Source organism: Marmota monax, unplaced genomic scaffold (assembly GCF_021218885.2).
Source record: "Marmota monax isolate L192 unplaced genomic scaffold, Marmota_monax_Labrador192_F-V1.1 WCK01_AAM20220418_F8-fsc00081, whole genome shotgun sequence".
Lineage (NCBI taxonomy): Eukaryota > Metazoa > Chordata > Mammalia > Rodentia > Sciuridae > Marmota > Marmota monax.
This window is the reverse complement of record NW_026695234.1, coordinates 3,574,534-3,588,280: the sequence shown is the minus strand read 5'-3', so window position 1 is coordinate 3,588,280 and position 13,747 is coordinate 3,574,534. Positions and strand designations below refer to the sequence as shown.

Sequence of the window (13,747 nt, the reverse complement as noted above, 5' to 3'; positions counted from 1 at the left end):
CTGTTTAGTTAAAGCCACATATGTCATAGCAAGAAAAATTGTGACCTGTTATTAAAATCAGTTGTGTTTTCTCTGCAGATATCAAGATGAGTGGGGATGTAGCAGATTCCACTGACGCTCGAGGTGCTCTCAGCCACGTGGAACCAGGTAAGGGGCTTCTCTTCTGGGGATGGAACAGGCTAGCAGGGTATGGGAGGAAGTTGTTGGAAAATGTCCAGCAGGATAATGTCTGTTCTTGCTTGGTCTTTCATCCAGTCTTAGAAAGCAAGTAGATTCTCTGTGATCTGAAATGGGACCCTGGAGCTTTTACAGAGGTTTGTTCCAGACCCAGATACTGGTCTCACTGGAACAAACCTCTGTAATGAAGTCAGGAAAGAGCCAGATTCTTAAGAAAACAAAACCAAATCAAAAAAGTTAGGAGGGCAATTCCCTTTTTCAGTGTTGGGGATGGGTGTCAGGGGCCTTGCACATGCTAGGCAAGTGCTGTACCACTAAGCTAGACCCTCAGACCTGTGATTCATTTTGAGATGCCAGTCCAACATGGCTAGAAGCAGCAGGCTGTGTTTCCAGTTGCCACTGACTAACTTAAGGTAGAGACTTCTTTTGGTAGATGGAACCAGGGTCTTTTAGCCCCATATTTCTCAATAGTCCTTATTTCTTTATGCATTTATATTTGTATGTATTGGTACTGGAGATTGAACCCAGGAGTGCTTTACCACTGAGCTACATCCCCAACCCTTTATTATTTATTTATTTAGAGACAGGGTCTTCCAAAATTGCCCAGCCTGACCCTGAACTTGTGATCTTCCTGCCTCAGCCTCCTAAATTGCTGGGATTACAGGAATGCACCATCACACCCAGCTTAACAGTCCTTAAGAAACTAATCAAAGAAGCCCATGCACAAATGTTCCCTTCCAAATAGAGTGTGTGTGGATGGTAAATATGCTCAGAGAAGAGGACTTGATACCTAGAGATAATTTTACTTTATTTTAGAAAAGAAAGGAGACAGAAAAGATTGGGAAGAAAGTTTCACAGCTCTCTTCCTTTTCCCTCCATAACCCAAGCTTTGGTTTGAAAACTCTATGTAATTAAAGAGAATTTACAGAAAGATAAGTAGAAATTGTAACTCCACCAAATAATTTTAATAGCATCCCAACAAGACCTCAATTAGCCTTTCATCTGGATCATTAGAGACATAGAAATTAGAAGAGAATCAATGTCCCCTAAAGCTAAAGTCTTTTTCAAGTCTTCTGGAATCCTCTAGTTCCATTCTTGAAGCTGAAAGACCTGGGATCAGAGACAAGATAGTTGGGAAGCCTTGGAGGTTCATCTGCAAGATGCATTTTCCATAAGCTTTCCTGTTCTCCAAATTATTATTGAAATAGTATCTACTTGCATGCAGTACACATATAACTACAGGTAGCTACAATCTGGGGTATGTACTGGGGATTGGGGATTAAACCCAGGGGATGTTTACCACTGAGCTACATCCCCAGTTCTTTTTACTTTTTATTCTGAGATAGGTCTCTCTGAGTTGCTGAGGGTCTCACTAAGTTGCCCAGGCTGACCTCGAACTTGCAATCCTCCTGCCTCGGTCTCCCAAGTGGTTGGGAATGCAGGCATGAGCTAGCCTGCGTGGTTCCAGTCTTTCTATTTGCTTTGTATGGAAGAACCGCTGAGGATAGTGGCATCCATTTTTCAATGGCTTTACTAGCTGGTTATGGTTTACTAAGATCTGTGGTGGAGAGTACCTGTTCTTCCCAGTTGAGAAGAAATTTTCTTTTAATCTCAAGAATCTGAGATCAGTTCAGCTGGAGAGTGATGGGCATAGTGCCCACACTGACACTCTTCCCTTGGAGAAAAATCAGCCCAGGAGCCACGATCCTGAGGAATTTGGGTTGCTCTTTCCTGGAAGCAGGCTGGCCAGAGCCAACTCTTTTCACCTGGGCCCTATTACCTGGGACACGTCTAAGCAAGTGTCCATGTGGGTAAAGACCACACTTAACACTGGCACAGGGGCTTTGTCATCAATTACCCTGAGCAAGTCAGGGGACTAGTACTAAGCGTAAGAACGAGTTGCACAGAACCCTGGAAGGTGAGCCAGAAAAGGGGTGGGGATCCAATCCTGGGAGGAGCTTAGGAAGGTTGATGTGTTACAGACCATCTGAACAAATTCTGACTTCATGAGACAGTGGGAGTTATGCACAAAGTAGTTAAGGAAGAAAGAGTCCAGACATAGGTTAGGACCCACAGAATCTGAATATCGTCAAGGGATACTGCCAAGGTACCATGTGACTTCAGACCAGCCACTGTGCCCTCTTAGGAGGCAGGAACAGATGAGCTTTGAAAAGTATGGATTTAGAATCAAACAGACCTTGGAGAAATGAGCATCTCTGCTGCTTACTGGCTATGTGACCTAATCATTTATCCTTTTCTCTTCTGTAAAGAGGGAAGATTAATGCTCGTCTTAGAAAGTGGGCTGAGAGTTACTCGAGATGATATCTAAAGCCCTTAGCATAGGCTTGGTGCAGGGCAGCTGTGATCATTATTGCTTCTAATGGCCTCATTAAGATGCTGCGATTTTATAATATACAAAATGGGCATCACTGCCAAGTGCTCTTGGAACACAAGTGGCTGGGGTGCCCTGTTCCCCTTCACTCACAGTAAGTGGATCCTCCTCATGGATTGGTTTTGTTCACTCATCCTTTCTGTGTGGTTCCTTCTCAACTGAAAAGAAACAGCGATGTCTGCAACTTTTGTGTGGGCTACAGCTTTACGATGCCCCTCCACATTTTCCTTCAGGGCTCAGCTCCTAGCTAGTAGCATCAATGCCTAGGTGATTCTCAAATTACTGTATGTTTTTAAGGGCAAGAAAAAAGAAGTAGCTAATTACAGTAACCAAACTTCCTGGAAAGTCACTCTGACTCATTTTTTTTTTTTTTAACAGAGGAAAGCTTATTATGAGTTACAATGGTTACCAACTTGGTTTAATGGCTTCCTTTGAATTTTTAAAAGACACATTCGCCTTCCCAGCAGTGCATGAATTAATGGGTGGTTTGTGTCTGGGTTTTAAAGGAACTATAAACAAAGATGACCTAGAAAGCCCATGTTCCATGAGAGCACCCCAGGGTTGTGTGAAATCCCCAAGGGGCACTAGGGGTGGGAGCTACGAAAATGAAACGAAATTCCCCATCCACATTGGCCAGGAGTGCCAAGGAGAGAGTTCTCAGGCCCAACACAGACCTCCCAGTTGGTGGGGACCTGGCAAGACAGTTCATCCTCCCTTCTCCTCCAACACAGAAGAGAATAAATTGTCCAAGAACTTAGGCAACACTAGGGACCAGGCAGAGGTTCCAGAACCCTTGTCCTCACCACAATCCCCACACACACATACAGAAGAGAGAAGTTCTTTCTGCGTTGCTCAACTATTAACTTTTCTGTCCTTCCTAATATCTGCCCACCTGTTACTACTTCTCCTTCACTTTTGGAGCTGACAGTATTTATCTGTTCTCAATTAAGGACTTGAAAAGAATATAGCCTTACTCACATTTCAAAATCCCCCAGGCTGAAACTGACAGTCCCCAAGCATGGATCCAGCTCACCCTGTGACTTTTTAATCCCACGTCTCACATCTAGTCTCAAACACAAGAGAAAACATGAAGAACTCAGGAGCAAGGGGAAAAAAACCAGTGACATTTGCAGAGCCTGCTTCCCAGACTGGGCACATGTGGGCAATCTTATGTGCATCATCTCATTTAATTCTCACAATAAGCCTAGGAGACAGAGGCATTATTGTCTCCTTTTTCACTGATGAGGAAATGGTGGCCAAGTGTGAGAAACTAACTTGCCCGGGGTTGCACAGCTTATAACCAGGAACCTAATTCAGGCCTTTGTGATTCTGCCAGGTTCTTCTCTATAAAGGAGGGGTTTGGACTCGATCGTCTCTAAGGGCTGAATTGCAAAAGCTGCATGCTCGGCTCTGCTCCTCAGAACTTTCTCCCATCCATCATGTGCACGTCTCGTGTTGGTGTGTAGTTTCCCAAGTACTGAGCTCTCCCATGGTTTCCCTCAGCCACTCCCTGTTGGTTCCCTTCTTTCCTTTCCTCCTCCTCCTCCTCCTCCTCCTCCTCCTCCTCCTCCTCCCCCTCCTCCTCCTCCTTTTACTGTGTGAGGGCTCCAATCCTCTTCTCTGACCTAACTGGCAGTTCCTTTACCATTTATGGAGCACCACTCTGGGTCAGACCCTGGGCTCAGAAAGATGAGGAGGAGTCCCTGTCCTCAAGGAGCAATTGGCCTAGGGCAGGGATTCATGACTGCTTGGTCGATAGCGACAACTTGTGTCGGTGGTGAGCGCATTCCCAAACTCATCATGCATCTGGCCTTTACAATGGCTCTGTGAGAGTAGGTGTTATTATCCCACTTTGCAGGTGAGGAAATAGAGGCTGGCAGTGAGAAAGAGGATTAGCTGATATTTCCAAGGACCCTGAACTGGAAGATGATAGAATGAAGCCTGGATCTTTCTAGTCACTTTTTTCCTAAAGGTGATGCTGGGAAGACTGGGGACCAGCACTGGGAACCTAGGACAGAGGATGTTAAAGGATCACATCTAGCCTCAAACACAAGATCAGGGTGGATGCCAAAATGGTGGAGGTGTCAGGGCTGGAGGGGACCCAAGTCACCTGATCTAGTCCAAGTAGCAGAAGCTGTTTGAACTAAAGCTCCCTGCTTGCTGGAGAGGAGAGGAGAAGGACTGGGGCCAGCTGCCTCCCTCTCTGAACTGTGGAGGTTGAAGATCTAGCCCAGGAGAGAACATTTTCCTTCTCTTCTCCCTCCTGGTCTCCCCATCCCACATCAGGGTCCTAGCCCCTCACCCCTCTGCAGGCTCAGTTGTCATTTGACAGAGGGAGTGCAGTGGGGTTCCAAATCCAGGTGGCCAAGGAGCCAGTGCCCTGGTACCCTTGTCTTGCTGGGTAAAGAAGAGCTCCAAGAGGGGAGCCCAGGAGAAGAAAGGGGACACTAGAGGTGAGGAAGGGGCCTGGACTTTGTCATTCAGCCCTACCTGTTGCCCTTCCTTCCTGACCTCAGTTCTCCTGAGGTAGAATGACAACCATCAGTCCCCAGTGCAGAAGGGATACCAAGGAGAGTCAGCAGCGTGGGGACCCTTTTGCAGAAAGTCTTATTGCCTGACTCTTGGAACTTCCAGTGTGGTTTTAAGCAGGAGGGATGTGGTTTTATAGGGATGCACCATGGGGGCACAGAAAATTAGCAAGTCTCTCCTAAGGTTCTGGAGAAAGAGTGGGTGACTGACTGAAAACTGAACAGCACTCACAGTCAAGGGTCAGCTCATTTCTGGGTCTCAGGGTCTCTACTCTCCTGAGTTCCCAAGAAAATAAACTGAGGATTGCAACCAAGAGGTGAAGTTCTGGGTAGGATCAGGCAGATGATTCTAAGATGAGTGTGGTTTTCATCCAGATGTTAATAAAACTCCGAACCCAGGCCAGGCAAGTGCTTTACCTTTGGACACATCCCCAGCCCTAAAACTAGTCTTTCAATGGCAGAGAGGACAGAAGATATCAAGGAAGCACTTGAGGGACTGGTGAGACTCAGGAGAAGGCCTAGTGAAGTCTCCTATTGACAGTCTTTCTAAATGAGGCTCGTGTGTGAGCACCTGCAGGCACGTGCACTTGTGCGTCTTCCCTTTTTATGATGAAATGACAGACTGGGTATGAGAGCACTTTGAAAAGAGTACACCACCATTTAAAGACAATCCATTATTACATCAATAATTATTGGAACCTGGGTGTGGTAGCACACACCTGTAATCCCAGCAACTCCGGAGGCTGAGACAAGAGGATCGCAAGTTCAAGGCCAACCTCAGCAAATTAGTGAGGCCCTAAGCAACTTAGCAAGACCCTGTCTCAAAATAAAAAGGGCTGAGGGATGTAGCTCAGTGGTTAAGTGCCCCTGGGTTCAATCCCCAGCAATGCCCCCGCCCCCACCAAAACAAATAATTATCTGAAAAAATCAGGGGACAAAGTGAAGCTCTGTCAATGAGTCCCCAAGACTTGAGTTTCCTCATAGTAATTGGGGGATAAAGTAAATAGATGGGAATAAGATGAAAAGATGGGCAAGGTGGTTGCCTGCGCCATCCCTCTCCTCTCCGGAAGAGCAGAATGAAGCCGCAGCCTCCAGATCTTGAGGGGAATTAATAATGGATTCCTGAGGATATAAAGATTCTGGAAGGACATCTTGTCCATCCTTGGAAAATGAGAGAATCTTCTCTTCTAGAGATTTCTTTTTTCTCACCTATCTTTCATCCCTTAAAAAATGCCAAGCCTCCACAATTTCTCTTGGCTACTTTCCGCCCCCCGCCCCAGTACTAGGGATTTTCCAGGGTCTCACATATGCTAGGCAAGTGCTTTCTCACTGACCTGTGTCCCCCAACCCTTTTTTAAAGTTTTATTTTGAGACAAGGTCTCACTAAATTTCCCCAACTGACCTTGAACTTGAGATCCTCCTGTCTCAGCCTCCCAAGGAGCTGGGATTGCAGACGTGCACCATCATGCTCAGCCAAGGCTACCTATTCTTATATGATACAATCCTTAGTGCCTGGAAGTTCTTTCTTATCTCTCACCTAAGATCCCTATGCTGCAACATACACACATTGCCTTTTGTTTTGGCCTACTAAAACCAGAGTGGCTTGCATCCTGCCTTGCTTCCAATTTCTGTGACAGGGAAATTAAAAGGTAGTGATTCACCCACTTCAGACTGTGGCTCCGTATGTTGGAGATCTCAAGAGAGTGGCCCATGGTGCCAGGAAGTGCCCAGCTCTAAGACACAGAGAGCCTTAGCAAGTAAAATGGTCACAATGGCAGCTCACACCTGTGTCATGATTTCCAACCACAGGAACTTTGTCATCCATGGATTCCCACCCCAACCCACAGGGTAGACAGGACAGGATCATACTGCTCAGATAAGCCATGAGTGGCTGGGCGGTCCTACCCAATGCCATTCTGTCTTCTCCTTGAAGGTCTTTTTAAGGAAATAGCCCCCTGAGACCCCAGCTGCCACCTCTGCAGCCCCCAGAAGAACATGGACTCCCTTTTCTTTCCAACTTAAGAGGGTATATAGGTGAGGGAGATGATGGGCCATCATCCATGGGCCTTCTTTTACCATTGGGGTTCCCCTCGGTCCCTCAGTGGTCACTCCCACTTCAGTCTCTGTGGAGGACAGTTGTTTTCACTTCCAGTCTGTTGGAGACCAGCACCCAGCCCCATGGTGCGTGATTAGTGTGAAACTCGTTACCCGCCACGCACTTTCAACAGCACCCAAACTGGTGTGTAGCAAGTTCAACAGGGAGACCCTATAATCGCCTGCTTGCGTGTGATTAGGTCTCTACATTCTTACTCTGTTTGCATGTGTCTGACTCGGGACCTTAACAAACAGCCTGCAGACCAGCCTTGGTGGTTAGGCCACACTTGGAGGCGTGCCACCTTAGAGGAGTTTGCGTTCATAAAGTCTGTCCCTTCCCTTGACATCCCATGAGCAATGGCTACATCTTACCCAAGCGACCTCCTTGGCCTTTCTCCTGCTCCTGTTCTAGAGATGATTGGAGGTGATGATGGGGGCCCAGCAGGAGAGGGAGGCTCCAGTGGGTCCTTTGCTGACTTGGAGGAGTGACATCCCCGCCCCCTAACACAGCACACCCGGAGGCTGGACACTGAGCAGTGTCCAGAGACTCAGGCCACTGCAGCTCCCAGGGCTTTACGCCTTCACTAAGGCCCCAAAATTGCCAGCCTGAGCTGTGAGTAAATGGGTTCACCCTCCTTCTCAAGAAACAATTAGCGCAGCGAACACCAGGTGTGGGAAAGTGCTGAGTAAGAGCACAAAGAATTTAAAGAGAGCTGAGCACCTGAATTAGGATGAGTCTTAGGGGCTTGAGAAGCAGCCCAGACACAGGCAGCTAAAATTCGGTTACAGTTTGTCCTGCCTCACACCCAAGTGTGCGTGCACACACACAGGGATGCACAAACTCACACTCCTCAAAACTCCACCTCAAACCCAGGGGCACACCTGCAGGCTGTCTTTCTTTTCTGGTCCACGAGGTTCTCTCAAAGGCAGGCTTGGGTCCTCCAGCGGGTGTGAGAGATGGGAGGTGGCACTTCAGGCCAGCATTTGTTAGTGGGTCTCTGTGTTTAGACCCCTCCCCCGTGGGAAGTCTTGTCTAGGTTGCCCCCCATCCATCCTTGTACTCAAGGGGGAGAAGCAGCAGAAAGGACAAGGACAGAAAGGACACCCAGTTTTTCTCTCATGTGCACTCTCCACAGCCTTTGGTTTTGGGGGACAGTGGCCAATTTAGAGTTCAGTATACTTGGAAGGGAACTTGCATGCAATCATCCCAGTCCCCCTCTTATGAGTGCCAGGGCACAGCAGGGTAGGCCAGGGCAGGGCAGGCCAGGGTGTGGTCAGAGCATGACCAGAGCCCTTAACAGTGGCTGGATTTTATGTCCAGGGGCTTCGGCCACCAGCAGTTAAAGTGCCTGTCTGGGTTTTCCATGGACTGGTGAGCTCATGGTGAGCACAGGGTCATAGTAGGATGACAGGAAGGAGACTCAGGGAGAGCAGGCCTTTGTGCCAAGCCGGGAGTTTGGGAAACAGAGCTGCAGACATCTCCCCAAAAGCACCCAAGCAGTTGTTGACTCAAACAATAATAGGTGTTCATTTGCATGGCATTTACATACAGGTTCCATGGAGCTCCTTTCATCTCCTACTATGGACTCCAACAAAGTCCTGCCACCTTGTCTGGGGCTTTGTTGTTTCCCCAGGCTCCAGAGCCTGCACACACACCATTAATGTGTTTGGTTAGCCCAGCCTGGCAAAACCAGCAGTTGGTCTTATCTGGGTGTGCCTGGTCCAGGTTTACTGGAGAGGTAGCCCAAACAGGTGGCCCAAGGGGCACCCAGTTAAGGTTGCCCCAATTACCTGCAGTCAGTTCCAGCAAAACCCCCAGTAGGGAGCTTGTCCATCCCCTACCCCTGCTCAAACTGGGAAGAGGAACAAAAAAATCTAAGCCAGGGAGCCCAGAGAGGTGCAGAAAGGAAAGGAAACCTGGTGGTTGCTATGACGATGGGGTCTCTGTGCCCCATTTGCATAGGGCTCTGATTTCCATACTGCAGGGTGAATTTCCATATCCCTGCCTCAGAGCCTGTTGGGGTGGGGAGAGGGAGAGGGGAGAGGTCATTTGAAATTCAAATGAGGATGATTAAGGTTTTCTTGAGGAGGAAAGTGTGGACAAAAGGGGTTAAGCCAGCTGACAAACGTGGGCTCCTGGCTCAAAGTTATCAAAGAGAGGTGTGCCCTTGGCTGGCTCCCCTGCCAGCCCATGCCACCGGTCCCTGGAGACCTGCTGGTGGTGGGAGGAATCCACTCCAAGACGGGTGCTGTGACTTCTGCCTTGCAGGAGAATCCTCGGGGTCACCCCTCTTGCACCTGGGTGCAGTTTAGACTCTCAGTGCCCTAAAGATATTTGAGCTCGAGGGTAAGGACCACTGAGTGAGTTCTAGTCCTGGGGTCAGGCCAGTCTTCCTCTGGTGACACAGACTAGTCATCTCAGGTTTTTAATTGGAGAAATGATCTCAGTACTTTCTTGTTGGACTGAGGAGGTGGGAAGACATCTAGGCTCATCTTTACCACCCACCTGCAACCTTCCCTAGGTCTCTTCCCCTCTTCAGGCCTGAGTCTAGGCATCAGATGAAGAGTCTGAAGTTGAGGGTCTCTGCCACCCTTCCAGGCGTCCTTTCTACACAGCAGTTAGCATGTGCTAGACCCTTGGAAGGATGTGAATTGCTGCACCCTTAGGCTTCTCTACTTGTTAGAAAGGACTCCTCTGCTCCTGTAGCCCACTCTGACCTTGGGGTCATTATTTAAAGGCTCACTGCTCAGTTTTTTCACCTATAAAATGGGGATATTAAGAGCACCTACCTGGCAGCTGTGAATGAGCTGGAATTTGTAAAGTACCTGGCACTGTGCCTGCCGCCTTAGTAATGCTGTTTATTATTATTTGTCTCTGGAGAACCAAGTGTTCACAGGGTGGATTCAGTGCCTCACAGCCAATTCAGGCGCCTCGGCTTGCAGTATGGACTGTCTCCTGAGCAGGTGGCCTGTGAGTTCACTCCTGTTCAGCACAGTGTCATGTCCATCCATGTCCAGAACTCAAGTTGGAACCTTGCTTTGGTGATAGACTCTACCAGAGCTAAGTGGTCACCTCACGGAATCCATCCCAAGGAGATGCATCTGTCAAATCAACCCCTGTGGGCTGTTTATGTTGATCCTAGTTCAAGTTTGTCTTCATTACTTACTTTTTTGTGTAAAACTCCACAAGTACAAACCTAGGTAAGCACTCTACTAGTAAGCTACATCCCAGCCCCCTTTTTTTTTTCTTTTTTAATTGCAGGGCATGGGTACTCAGGATTGAATCCAGGGTGCTCAACCACTGAGCCATACCCCCAACCCTTTTTTACCTTTTATTTTGAGACAGGATCTCTCTAAGTTATCAAGGCTAGTCTGGAACTTGCTATCCTCCTGCCTCAGCCTCCCTAGTCACTGGAATTACAGGCATGAGCCACCACACCTGGTTCTCTAGACTCCTTCTAAGACCTGGTGCCATCTCCCTAGGATGTTCCTCCCACCCAGCGCCCCCATCATGCTGTCCATTTTGGGCCTCTGTGATGATGACTGCAGCATCAATATGTGGCCAACAGGCAATCCAGGGGCAGAGCAAGGGAGCTCTAGAGAGCCCCATCTATAGCTCAGATGGAGAAGAAATATAGATTCTATTTCCTATCAAATTAGAAGAGGAGTTGCTGAGGAGTCATAGAATACATAGACTACAATGGGAATTTGGAGGATACCTGGCTTCTCTTTAGCAAAAGGGTGGCATGGCCCCAGGCAATCAGTGGAAAGAGAATGGAGAACCCACTTTGGGTTCCATCTTATGAATGTGCATGAAGAGGACAATCATGGGGACACTCAATAGGCCATGTCACAAAAGGAAGTCCTGAGGATGATCATGTGAACCCTGCTGTTCTGTCCCTCAAGCTAGAGAAGTAGAAGCTTTAAATCATGAAAACCCCCAAATCTACAGACTGTCATAGTCTGGAGGGAAGTAGAAAGATCATCCAGTCCTAGGGTAGTAAATGGGTGTCTTCAGCAGAGCCAAGGCTGATTGTTGGTAGTGATCGCATCAAACTGAGTTTAGGAAAAGGAAAGGGATGCCAAGTTCAATTAGCGATGTCTGTCCTGGGCACAGCTTGTGTGCCCATATACATATATGAGATTTTGCGTCTGCTAAACCAATGCTCTTCCCATAGTCCATATTTAATTTTTTTCTTTTTCCGTAGCACTAAGGGTTGAACCCAGGGCTGCTTTACCTGTGAGCTACATCCTCAGATCTTTTTATGTTTTTAATTTTGATATAGAGTCTCTATAAATTGCCCAGGCTGGCCTCAGAACTGCTATCTTCCTGCCTCAGCCTCCCAAGTAGCTGGGATTATAGGCATGTCCCCCTGAGCCCAGCTCCCGCAGTCCATCTGAGTCCTCCTGTGCCCTGTCCTTCAGGACCAACTTCAAGGACTGGCCTCAGGTTCCTCCTGGATATTTTCTCACCCCTAACAAGGAAGCAGCAGGAAAGGGTACAGAAACTTTTTAACACTTAAGGGAAGTTGAAGCCTAAGGAAGTTAAGCTACTTGCTCTAAGTGTGGCATAAAATAGCCTTTGAAGTGATCCCAGAGCCCCATTTACTATGTGTTCTCTGGACAGAACTCTGATCATCAGACTATACTTCCCAGTTCCCCAGAGGCATCTTAAGTACCAAAAAATGTAGACATAATGTGTGGGGAGGTTCCCTGGAAAAAAGTCTGGTTTTAACTGGATTAAATGACCACACTGGAAGTCCCTGGGCCTACCCTGGTGGCTGGCTGCTCAGGAGTGTTTCCAAGGACCTGGCACTTAAAATAATCTCTATCCCAGGAAGTGCCAGCAAGTTTCCAAGTGGTCATAAAGTGTCACTGGAAACCTTATTGTGTTCTACCAGGGAGCAGAGCGGCTGAGAGGAGAATAGTCCAGATGTGGGAGAGGCCAAACCTCCTTGCTGAATGCTGTCTGCATTGTTTACCAGGCAGAAGTGAAAAATCCTGCTTGAACAGTTCTGGGTTCCTGCTTCCACCTCCCTCGCTCAGAGAATTACTCCCCAGGCAAACTCACATCCAGGGCTGCCAAAGCTATGCAAATCACTCTCTCGCAAGGCCAGGCTGTTGGTTCAGAACTGAGGTGGGGAAGTGGGTGGCCTCCCTGGGGGCCCATGCCTAGCTCCGGGGGTTGGGGGGCCTGGCCAGGCAATGCCGGTCATTGCTGATCCAGTGTCCACCAGGTGCTAGGGGGAAGAGAGGTGGAGGGGACAGTTGCTCTTCACAGTGAGCCTTGGACTTCTTATTGCATTGGGCATTATGACCATGCTGGCTTAAAGGGATTTTACTCTTGGCTCCCCAAGAATTCATTATACCTTTTATTCTCTTTTGATCACATTAGCCCAAACTCTGTATAACAGGTTTCTCTTCATATTTAACCCGAATCCTTCCAACTGTAGAGCTGTGGCCCCTTCCTTTTTTGGGAGCTGGTAAGTAGAGATGAACAGTCCTGGGTACTGTGAGGGACCGGAAGTGGCTGAGTCTCAGGAGCTAAGTCAGGCCTTGGATGAGTCCTCAGCAGACATTGTTCCAGGTTGAGAGCTGGGAGCCATGGAGTCATGCTGGAGTGGGAAGTCAAAGCACAGTGGGGCTGGACACCTGGGTTTTTTGTCTTTCTCTGAGGATCCTTCCCAACTCACACTCATGCTTTAAAAGCTCAGTTTCTTTAAGCTTGTTGAGACTCCATTTCCTCATCTGTGAAATGGGGTAAATAATAAAACTTTGTCTTCCCATGTGCTAGAAACTGCCTGGATGATCTCCTGAGGTCCCTCCTGGGCCATGAACCTGGGATCCCAGGTATTTGCCATTTGCCTATTTTCTTGCTATGAAAGCTTTTAACCTGAAGATTCACAGGGGTTCATAAAAGCTAAAAGAGGCACAGAGAGACCCTGGCAGGTGGCTCTTCCAGCTTGGCACAGAGTTCACCATGTGCCCACCAAATAGGGGACTTTGAAGCTTCCTTTGTGAGCACTTTCTGCCCCACCACTCCCCTCTTGTGCACTTAATCTTTCATTTGTGTGCCAAACAAACAGAAGGGAGAGGGACAGTGAAGAATTCTTTGGTCCTCTCTGCGCCTCTCTGCAGACACAGCACGGCACACGGTGGCCAGCTTCTGGGAGAAGAAGAAAAAGCCCTGGTGCATTTCAGTCAACTGCATTGAATCCCAGGATGTTAGCGATGGAGAGGATTTTATAGAGCCCTCCCGTTAATGCTATGGAATTGTCCCATCAAAAAGACAGTAGAATGAATAGGATGTAACTTTTCTATGTTCACATATGAATACACAACCAGTGCAGCTCCACATGGTGTACAACCACAAGAATGGGAAGTTATACCCTGGATGTGTATGATATGTCAGAATACACTTTGTTGTCATGTATAACGAAAAAGAGCAAATAAAAAAAAATTGTTCCATCAATTCAAAAACTGCTACTGTCCCAGCCCCCAAGTAAGTAGCCTCTGCTTGAATATTTCTAGGGATGGGGAGCTCCACCCACAAGAA

General features: G+C 47.9%; 1 protein-coding gene across 3 annotated transcripts in view; it reads left to right on the top strand.

Moving 5' to 3' along the window:
- The window catches only part of Pou2f3 (POU class 2 homeobox 3), an 81,103-nt gene that overhangs the window by 6,371 nt on the left and 60,985 nt on the right, over positions 1-13,747 (top strand). For all 3 annotated transcript variants that reach the window (XM_046438624.2, XM_058577096.1, XM_058577097.1), the window contains exon 2: positions 79-147. In XM_046438624.2, the coding sequence (XP_046294580.1) occupies positions 79-147 (69 nt within the window). The remainder of the gene's footprint in view (positions 1-78; positions 148-13,747) is intronic.